The 11239-nt window shown below is 44.8% G+C and overlaps 1 protein-coding gene across 3 annotated transcripts in view; it reads left to right on the forward strand.

Annotated features, from left to right (window-relative positions):
• micu1 (mitochondrial calcium uptake 1) overlaps window positions 1–8932 on the forward strand; it is a 33779-nt gene extending 24847 nt beyond the window's left edge. For all 3 annotated transcript variants that reach the window (XM_071522933.1, XM_071522934.1, XM_071522932.1), the window contains 6 exons: window positions 1117–1199; window positions 1868–2068; window positions 3609–3746; window positions 5389–5497; window positions 7662–7751; window positions 7979–8932. In XM_071522933.1, the coding sequence (XP_071379034.1) occupies window positions 1117–1199; window positions 1868–2068; window positions 3609–3746; window positions 5389–5497; window positions 7662–7751; window positions 7979–8142 (785 nt within the window). In that variant the 3' untranslated portion in view covers window positions 8143–8932. The remainder of the gene's footprint in view (window positions 1–1116; window positions 1200–1867; window positions 2069–3608; window positions 3747–5388; window positions 5498–7661; window positions 7752–7978) is intronic.
• Window positions 8933–11239: the final 2307 nt, after the last annotated feature.

Genomic DNA, 11239 nt, shown 5'->3' on the forward strand with positions numbered 1-11239 from the left:
ATGCAAGTGACAGTTTACATTTGAATTTTAAGTATTGGGGGGGGGGGAAGTATGGATTTTAGCATTTTTTTATTAGGGTATGTAAGATAATAGTAGTAGAACTTAATGAGGCAAAGAAAGACTGAATGCAGTGTAAGTATGAAAATATTCTGCATGTAAATATAAATAAATAAATGCTGCATTTGACATGGAAATATATGCAGTATGAAATAGTTGGAAATATTAAGATATCAATAGAAATCCAAAATATATGAATGTGAAAGATATAGGAATATGAAGAAATTAGATAAGTTAATTTATAACAAGTATACCTAATGTGCAAAATGCGTCGTATTCACATTAACAAGTCTATGGAAGGACATACATACTGTATGTATAGTATCCAGGCGTGTATTGTAAAAAATACTGTACACCTTGACATTATATTCACTTAAAAGAAGCAGATGTACAGATTGTTTGTGTATATAAAACCACGGATGGACAATATGCAAAACACATGCACAAAAACACATCATTATTGTCCGTTCTCAATATCGCTGTCATTATCAGAAGATGGCAGGAGATAGCTGTACAGAAAAAATGTTATATGCAGAGAATGTACAGATTGGAAAAACAGTGCGGAAATTGTTGTACTGCAGGATAGTTTGTACAGAGAGTGCAGGCGTCCTGCTTCAGCACCCTGCTAGTTGGCTGAGGCTGGGGCCGTTTGGATGAGAAACATTGTACAGTCTGATGGCTGTTGGCACAAAAGGGCACCTAAAGCTCCCCATGTTGCACCTTGGGGAGACGAGGTGGAGGCTGAAGATGCTCCGTAGCAGCATCTGCTCGCCATCAAGTGAGCTGATGCATAGTGATTGAGGCAATATTGAACTCCTTAGCTGTTGTTTGGGTCGATCCAGTGTGTCCTGTTGTTTTCATATTGTGTTGTATTGATTTCAGTATGTGTTCCTTTGTTTGTGTGTGTGTGTGTGTGTGTGTGTGTGTGTGTGTGTGTGTGTGTGTGTGTGTGTGTGTGTGTGTGTGTGTGTGTGTGTGTGTGTGTGTGTGTGTGTGTGTGTGTGTGTGTGTGTGTGTGTGTGTGTGTGTGTGTGTGTGTGTGTGTCCTGTGGTCTCCAGCTCCCCAGAGGAACTTTGAGATTGCTTTCAAGATGTTTGATCTGAATGGCGATGGAGAGGTGGACCTGGAGGAGTTTGAACAGGTTAGAATATGATTAACAGCACAACTTGCATATAGTAGTCACAACAGATACACACACACACACAACTACAATGTACAAACAGTGGCACAAGGTCGAAATTACCAGCCCACTAGATTGGGGTATACCTCTGTATCTAGCTCCAGATTGCATTACAGTAACCCCTAATAATGGTCTAGCCTCTGCACCGGTGTGCGCCACTGTGACTTTGTCTCAGAGGAAAAAGATAAGTGCTATCATATTGCAGTGTATATCAATATCTATAGCACTGGATCTGATAGGGTTTGTAATGCAAAGTATCACTGCTGTTCCTTTTATCATCCTCCTAGAGGTTTTTTAAGTCTGACCTCATTATCCGAGAGAGTGGCTTTTATGTGAAATTCCATCTTTGTGAGTGGAACTGTTTGGAAATGGGAAGCTACTGAATAATTGCTCTGTATTTTAAAATCCAGCTTATTTTACTTGTGGCGTATACAAAAACCTCACTGTCTGGTTTTCTGCTAGAATGTATTCTTCTGGCCCGTGGGCGTGAAATCAATCCATTTGATAAACAATTGCTATCGTAATTCTGATTTATTTATGTACTCCTGAAAGTCTTCAGTCATGTATACCTTCTCCTACTGCCTACTCAACATGGTTGACGTGGTTCCCCCGTCCCATCCCACCCCCAGGTCCAGAGTATCATCCGTTCTCAGACCAGTATGGGCATGCGACACCGCGACCGCTCCACCACAGGCAACACCCTGAAGACGGCCGGCTGCAGCTCCGCTCTCACCACATACTTCTTTGGAGCTGACCTGAAGGGCAAGCTGACCATCGGCAGCTTCCTGGAATTTCAGAGGAAACTGCAGCATGACGTGCTCAAACTAGAGGTGATGGAGGGGCAGAGAGAAGGAGTGGAGGAAGAGTATATTACACCGTGAATAGTGTGCTACTATTTTACTGTGCCACTGTGTATAGTAATTGAACTTGGATTAATCTGAATGTTGCCGCTTCGCTGTAAATTTTAGTCTTCTCTGCGCCAGTCCAGGGACTACAGACAAAAATGGGGGTGTAAATGTAAAATCCCTGTTAAATATAAACATAAACCAATAAATGAAGTGTGAGGGCCAGGAGAGGACAAGAGGAGGGAGTGACAGGTGAGTGCCAGGCACAAGATAAAGGGGAAAAAAAGGGAGGAGGAGGATGAATAAGGGATGTGTGGATTGTCTGTCAGTGCTGGTGAATGTCACTCTCTCAGGGCTGTGAGAGTTGAGGATAAAAAACAACCTCTGTCTCTTTCTCCTCTGTGCGACACCTGAGCCCCTCAGCCCTCTCCCCTGCCTCCACAGTAACCTCTACTGATTGTTGTTGTTGAGCATATGGTTATTCTATTAATTAGCGTGCATACTGCCTTGCTGACACTCCGAACCGTAATGTGCGCTGTCATCTGAAGCGCCAAGAATAGGACTTGAGTCTGAGCATCTGCCAGAAACAAAGCAGTATTTGTCAGGTCTTAATGATATCACAACGCTCAGGGAGTGAAATCATAACGCCACAGATAAGGACGACAGTGTTTTAACTTGGATAATCCTCTTCCTTAAGTCTCTCTCTCTCTATCTTTCTCCCTCTCTCTCTCTCTCCCTAATTGCTGAGGCTGCAGCTCACACTGGGCCATATTTCACCAGCTGTATCCATCTTTTGGCAGGATGGCTATTTCTATCCCTGGCTTCCTTCTTCTCATTCTCTCTCACTCTCTAACTCGCTCCTATAGCTCTCTTCATACCTCTAGCTGGTGAATTCCCTAGTAGAGGCATGTACTTAGTGTTAAATTGGAATCTGGTTTCAGAGCATTGAATGTAGATCTTCTAAATGCAGGAATGGGCAGATAGGGAAAAACCTATCTATCAGGCTGTCCACTACAAACTCTTATATGTCCATGCATAGTGATGGGAACGTACGAACTAGTCTTAAATGGGACTTTCATTCTTGTGTACATCAATGGTCAGATCGCCCCTGAAATAGTTGTCTGCTGCATTTCAAAACAGCACTCAAAATATTCACTCCAGGCTTATTTTGGCTTAGTCATGAGCTGCCTCTCAGAAGTGTGTGGAATTAGCATTTTGAGAGGTCGGCATGTTGAGAGAGAAGGGAGGGAGGGAACCCTATGGCTGTCGAGCAGCCTCAGATATAAATCAGCTGGATTGACCTGACACAGCCAAGGCCCAGTGTTGCTAAGCCATACTGCAGCGGAACATTGTAAAAATGCACATGCAGAATTAATGTCACCAACACCAGCTTCCAGGCATGATTCAACTTGAAGCCTGACACCAGTGTTTACTGTTTCCCATCTCCCCTGCCCTCCCCCTCCCATTAATTCCTTTCTCCCGCCACACAGCAGTCAATCTTCATCTATCTCTCTCTCCCCTCCAGTTTGAGAGGAATGACCCTTCGGACGGTAGAATCACAGAGAGACAGTTTGGGGGTATGCTGCTGGCCTACAGTGGCGTCCAGTCTCGTAAACTCAAGCAGATGCAGAAGGGCTTGAAGAAGATGTTCAAGGATGCGCAGGTATACAAACCTCTGTGTGTGTGTGTGTGTGTGTTTATGTGTGTGTGTGTGTGTGTGTGTGTTTGTGCGAATGTATTATGGAGCTCTGAGATAAGGCATTGGTATGCAGTGGTAATGTGTGGTATGGGGTGGTGTGAGTGTTGAAGTATGTGCGTGCGAGGATGCGTCAGAGACTGTGTGTGCCTGAAGGAAAAGGAGATTGTTCCGGGGCCTTGTGAGTGAGTGTGTGTGAGAGAGAGAGACAGGATGAAAGGTAATACATCACTGAGAGGACAGCACAGTCAGAGCCGTCCTCTATCTACCTGTCCAACTCTCACTCCCTCTCCTCCTCCTTTCTCTACCTTCCTCCATCTCTGTTCGTGGCGACCGAATACAGAGCGCACCACTGCTCAGCAGGAGGGCAGAAATTAGGCCTCCCATCAGCCTCTGAGCTCCTCAATAAGCCGTGGGAGAGAGATCCCTGTCTCCCTCTGTCTGTGTCCCCCACAGCCTCGCGCTCCTTCTTCGTCTCCCACATCATCTGTTTTCTTCAGGCTCTGACCCCCCTCCCTGTCTGCTCTTCCATCTATCAACATCTCCTTATTCACTTCCATTCAGTTCAGATGGGAGTATCGGCATGACATGGCGCGCAACAGCTGCAAGGTTTCTAACAAAAAAAATGTCTTTTGACTTTCTGTCACCTATCCCTCTCTCCTAATGCTCTCCATTCCCCCCTCTATCACCACTCACTGCCACATTGCAGTAGGCAAGTAAACTAGCTCCACTAGGACAGGCCTAGAGGGGGAAAAATGCAAAAATATTAAAGATCAAGAGAGCTGGAAGTCAAAATGAGTATATGAGTACCCCCTCCCTATCTCCAGCGTTCTGGTTTCATGCTGTTCCGCTTCAGTGTAATGAGCCCCATCAGTTAATTAGCTGTATTCATGTTACACCTATGCATTTTCCCAAAGGCGTTGCAGTGAAATAGCTCCCTCTTTTTTCTTTTTTTTTTTGCAAGATAGCAAGCACATAGCGGCATATTTTGATTTGCATAAATGTCAGACAGAGTTATGATAAGGCCGGTTTGATGGTTAAATGCAACAGTTAGCAGAGAAAAGAAGGTGGAGGGAAAGGAAACTACTATTCCCCCCAGGCATGAGAAAAACACAGGTGCTGCCATAGCTCAGCCTCTCTGAGGCATTAGACTGCAGTAAGCTTCTCTCTCTCTCTTTTCTTCCATCCGTTCCTTTGTCTCAGTCTCTGTGCTGACATTACCTGCGCGATAAATGAGGAAAGTGTTATTTACTGTACAAGACCAGCTGCTCGCTCTTTTTGCAAAGGAGCTCATCAGCATTGTGGCAGCTGTGTGAGTGTGCGTCTCTTTATATGTGTTCATGTGTGTGTGTCTTAGACAGCCTGTTCCCCTGTCCGTTCGTGTCTCGCTGTTCATCCATGTGTGTCGAATGGTTCTGCCCCCTTCCTCTTGTCATTGTGTCACACTGTTGAGCTGCTCCCTAAATGGAATTGTGAAGTTGCAGCTCTTGTCCTGATATTTGACTGATTCCTCACAGGATAGTCTAGTGGCTCAGATAAAACCGCCGAAATGATTTGTTCTCACCAAAGTTTTTCTCAGTCAATCATATCTTTTCCCCTCCTTGTGTAGGGCATCACATTTGAGGAGGTGGAGAACTTCTTCACTTTCCTCAAGAACGTGAACGACGTGGACACGGCCCTGAGTTTCTACCACATGGCTGGAGCTTCCATAGATAAAGGTACAGCCCCTCATCCTCTTTCCTCTTGCTCTCTTTCTTCCTCCTCACCCCCTAGACTTTCCTGTTCTTGCTCTCACCCTGAACTTCGCCGTTTACCATCCTTCCCCCTCCACAGCTCCGTCTCTCCCCAGCTGTTAACACCCAGCCAGCCAGATCCCCTCCCTGCATCTCATTTCTCCTGGCTTTGCTCCCAATCCTAGCTCTGCTTTGCTCTCCTCTGCTCCTCCACCCATTTGTCATCTGTTCGTCCATCCGTCCATTTATCTATTGCTATGCCTCCTCCAATGAGCAGGCCTGCAGAAGAATATATGCCTAAACCCAAGGACCATGGAGATATATACATGACAAATCGCTTCCTACTTGACAGTGCGGGCGACTGTTCCCCACAGACACCTGCCAACATCATCATTAGGGGAAGAGACAGGTTGGACTGGAGGTAGAGAGACTGACCAATAATCACATGGGTGCTGGTTCAATCCCCAGCACCAGGAGGGTATATTCAAGTTGTGAGCAGATGACTGGAGGGTGGCTGGTGACAAATGCTTCCCACCAACACTTCCAAAGTGCCGTGGGGCAAGGCATCGAACATCAAACTACCCAGGAGGGCTACACTGTGGCTGATCCTGCACTCTAGTTCTTCCCAAGAACTGCATACAGTACAGTGTAGGGAGCTCAGTGTGTGTGTCTCTAGGAGGGATATTCAAAAAGACATTTCCAATTACCAAGTGTAAAATCAACCGGTAAATTAGTTTCGCTTCCGCTCCTCCATTCATTACATCTGAATTCAGTGTGAATCTCGTCTGTCAGATCTTAACAATCAGAGCCAATTAAAATGCGAGGGAGCAGCGCAAAACCTGTAGCCTTAATAACGCGCCGATTGTTTTATGAGCCAGTCTTTCCTTCATTGATTGCAGTGATTCAGCTCCTTGATAGGACTCCAGATGTTTTCTGTCGGCAGATCCATTAGTTCTGATTCACTGATGGCACAGCTGCTGCTTTGAGAAGCGAAGGCTCTACCCCGAAGTGCTTGTTTTCAGTGTATGGTTTCAAGAGCATGTCTGCACAGTAACAAGCCATGGTCTGCCTGTGTGTCTTTGTATTTGTGTGTGTCTGTGTTGGTATGTTTGTGAGTCTATGTGTGTGTGATTAGAGGTGAGTGGAGTGTGTGTGTGTATGTGTGTGTGTGTGTGTGTGTGTGTGTGTGTGGGTATTGAAAACAGCAGGCTGCTCTGGGTCTATGGAGAACTGCCAGGCATGCATCTGTAAATTATCCCTGTCCTCCCGTTGTCTTTCTACTGTTCAGGCCAAGAGGAACTCTTCTCTTTCATTCTTTTTCTCACTCTCTCTCTTACCATATGTCTTTCTCTTTCTTTTCATTTTCTTCTCCGTCTTGCTTTCACGTCCTTTGACTTCACACCCTTTCTTTCCAATTTATCCGAAGCGAGTGAGTTACCCCGTCACTGCACATTGCCTTCTCAAAGCTGGAAAAGACGTCCTCTAATGAGATTCTCTGTGGAGTGATGTGTTTTTTTTGGGTTTTTTTCTTTGTCCATTTGTAGGACTATTTTCTCAGACCTTACTCTCTTCATCGTGGGGCCTCTCCCGTTTCTCATATTCTATTTCTTTCCGCCTCTCCACTCCTGTGCCTTTGAAGTCTCTGATAATCAGTAATTCTGGTCAAGACTAAGGAGTTTTTTTTTCTTATCATTTTACCATCTTTGTTTTTTCTGTTATGACCCTGGGGCTCTCTTTCCTCCCGTCCCTCTCCCTCTCTCCATTTCCATCTCTCGCTCTGTACCCCCATCCCTCCCCTTCTCATTCCTCTCAGCCAGCCAGTCTCATTCTCAGTTGGATATCTTAGAGCTGTCTGCTTCTGTGCTCTCCTCCTCGTCTTCCCTCTTCCACTTGCAGCCCCTTCTCCTTTCCCTTTCTCATATCTATCAGATAGTCCCCCTGGTGAACGGGAGCTCCGTCTGCTATTGATCCAAAGCAGCTTGACTCGCACGCAATGTCCTCCAAATGGGCCATTTATGAGCTGGCTCGTGTTCATTTGAGTCTGTGTCCGCTTGCACCTTTATTACTCTTCTGCACAAACTGTAAATCTCTCTCTCTCTCTCTGCTGCCCCCCCCCCAACCCACCCCCCCCCACACACACACACACTAGCCACTATGAAGCAGGTAGCCCGCACCGTGGCCAAGGTGGAGCTGTCGGACCACGTGTGCGATGTGGTGTTCGCTCTGTTCGACTGTGATGGTAAGTAGCTGGCAGGCTTTTACTCCCAAGTTCATCATGACAGAGCATCATAGCTCCACTGCAAATATTTATTTATGTAAAACAAAATATCTCCTCCGTTGAGGGATGGCGTAAATCATCACTAAATGGAAATCATCTCTCCTCATCTCTTCCTCTTACCTACTCCTCCTCTGTTATTTCATCATCGTTTCATCGTTATTTCATATCCCTCCCTCCATCTTCCTCAGGGAACGGAGAGCTTAGTAATAAGGAGTTCATAGCCATTATGAAGCAGCGGCTGATGCGTGGGCTGGAGAAACCCAAAGACATGGGCTTCACTCGGCTGGTGCGTGCCATGTGGAAGTGTGCTCAGGATACCGCCTGGGACTTTGCCACGCCCAAGACACAGTAGTGACAGGAGGGGAGTGTGAGAGAAAGAAAGACTTGAGTGTGTGATAAAGCAACAACACAAGTAGCGTCAAAGGCATCCTCCTCCAAAAGGTCTCAAGGATTTAAATATACAATTAATGCAATGAACTCATTAAGGCTGCAGCTCTGAGAAGCATCATCAATCATTCACGCATGCCAGTGGGGTTAGAGCTTTCAATACAGTGACTGAAGCATGCTGACGCAGCACAGTGTGTCCTGAGAGGCTTTCCCAATGCGCCTGTCAAAGGCATCATGGGTATTTGGACTTTGTAAACTTGTATATTTATTTTTTCCATATTCTGTGGAGGAATGCAGTGCCAACAGAGGGCCGGCAAGTGACCGTGAGTGACCCAAGCTAAAAAAAAACACTACGTTTATAACTGTAGTTAACATGATTGACTCGGACTGCAAAAGGCAAGACAAAAAAGCGGAATAAATCTTTTTTGACCTTCAACTGTATAAATGCCGCAGCATGTCTGTTCTATATTGGGTATGAACGGGATAGGGCCCTCACTTATTTCTGTGGTGGGATAGAGTGATGGCAGTTGGTAATCTTGTTAGCACCTCTTTATTCCTCACTCTGGTTCAGTCTGCTCGCTCTAGCTGAAGCTTTAGTCCTATTATCTTGGGCCATAAAGGATCAACAAAGCCTGCCTTGCTCTACAATGTATTGTTCAAAGTGTGTATTCTTATAATTGTTATTATTGCTCACTGAATTACTTTATATAAGATGGATATCAAAAGAATTACTCTATTAAAGATGTTTTTAATAACATAAAACTGATTCTTTTTTGAGTGGCAAGTTTTTTTTTATGCACGCCTTTTTTGCTCTGTTGTCCTTCCATGTTCTCATTTCCAATCTTTGATTTCCAGGAAGGTTCTGTGGGGGATTAGCGAGACTAATCTATGGGAAGTCATTTGTCATTGTGTGTAATGAAATAGAGTGTGAAATGTTTGGCCAAAATGCATGGTTGATTATATGCAGTGTGTTTCTGCGCAAGAGGAAGAAAAAGATGGTAATATGTGTGGGCAGCAGTAGTCAGCACTTTTCTCTAATTGAAATGGACAGGATGGGCAGTCCTCAGCCTCTGTTGCCCATTAAAAGATTGTCCTGCAGCCCTCCATACACACACTGTACTGCAGTGCCCTGAAACAAGCTCGCTCACTCTCTTGCACACACACACACACACACCCACTGCGACCTGTAGACGGAAGTGGTACTCAGGAGTGATTGCTAGGGATGAGATTAGGTTGAAGTGCCTCCCATCAGTATTGCTTGCCCATGTTCTTCCCAGGCTTAAGTCGGGCTTTAAAATCCAAGAAGATGGAACTTAAACTGCTGTCTGAAAGAATGTATCCCTAGAACCTCAGTTTTCTCAACTTTATAACCCTAACCATTAAATATGGCTCTGTCTGCACTAGAGGAATCCTCAACAATAGTTTCCTCTGCTATAGAGCCTTGCCCACCAACAATTACCTCACCATGAGTACAAAGCAAAACATTGCTTTCTTCTGCATTCAAAACCTAGCCAATAATGGCTCATGCGTCACACAACCGATAGAGTGGGTTCCTAGCCACCAGATTGCTGCCAAACAACATTGGATCCAACTGCACCAAGTGTCTCTCAACAATAGTTCCATCTGCGCCGGAAAACTGCCCAGTAACAGTTCTGGCTGTACTGAACACCCTGCTCAACAGCTCAGTCGTGTAAACCCCAAGCAAGCAAGCTCTGTCAAATTTTTCTGCTTGGTGTGCACTGAAGCAATGCTCCATGGTTACGTGTTTCTAGACTTTGGAGGGAGGCTATATTTGGAGTGTTACTGAATGCCTCCCTCCTAAGTCAACAGTCCTTATTTATGGGTAGGCTTAGAAATGTACACAACCTCCCCTCAATTTGTATACATACGAAATGTATGAACAGTGCATGTGCTCTTCGTCAAGCCTGCATTAGTACCGAGCTGTTTCTGCTGATGAATGCTGTGTGTGTGTGTGTGTGTTCCATCAGGCCATATGTCATGTCATATAAAAACTGAACCAGTTTAGCCAGTCAGCTTTAGTCTTGAGTCTAGACTGAGTAACAGAAGTTCTCTTGATCAAGGATCTCAGGTTGCACTCGGGCCCATAAAGGGTTAAAAGCCAGCAATATAGCTAAGGGCCAAACCCTGCTGACCTTTGACAGTGATCACTAAAATTTTGAAATCTATTTTAAAACTGACTGGACGCTAAAATTGGGGTAATACGGTCTCTCTGTGTAGCACCATTTGAGGATCTTAGCTGCTGCATTCTGTACAAGCTGAAGGCGAGAGACTCTGACTGAGGCCTCAGTAAGAAGTTACAAAAGTCTAAATGATAATATGGAAGCATGGATAACTTGCTCCAAATCCTTGGATAAAAATCATTTGATTTTTGATATATTCCTCAACTGAAAGAAACAAGATGGTACTACCTTCTTAACCTGATCGTTAAAAGACAAGTCACTCAAATCCAGGTTTACTGTCATTGCGCTGTGAAACATTCTGAGACATCTAGCATTTAATATCCCTGGGGCAGTTATTCAGTGTGTCAAGGCTGTTTGGATTGCCAGGTGTCAGTGGGAGATATAGCTGGGTGTCATCTGCATAGCAGAGAATGTTCTGTTGGAGTTGGAAATGAGCCAGTCTAGAGCAGAGCTGGTGACAATTGAAATTACGTGATCTACAGTATCAAAAACCATGCTGAGGTCTAAAAGGACTGGACTTAGAGCGACTGTATCAAAGACCTCTTTGAGGAACTTGGGGATATCTAAGGGACACATAGTGCACTTCATATGACTAACAAATGTTTTAAAACAATAAAGAATGGGTTTAAAACAGAAGTATTTTCTGACGCTACAGGTAAGTCCTGGGTAGGAGAGGAGATTTGGAGTCTGATCCTCAACCTTCTGAAAAATGAAAGAAACCATTTGCTTTTCTCTAGGGGTTTCAATATCGTAAGTGGGGGGAGGATTAATTGCATTGCATTGTCTATTACATTTAACAGTACCCTTAGAGTTGTGGCAAATATTAGAAATGAGATTAGAGAAATATGTGGCGCTTGCATC

Source organism: Centroberyx affinis, unplaced genomic scaffold (genome assembly GCF_046629955.1).
Source record: "Centroberyx affinis isolate AG114_WGS23_722 - 3 ecotype Tasmania unplaced genomic scaffold, CSIRO-AGI_Caff_v1 ptg001046l_1, whole genome shotgun sequence".
NCBI lineage: Eukaryota > Metazoa > Chordata > Actinopteri > Beryciformes > Berycidae > Centroberyx > Centroberyx affinis.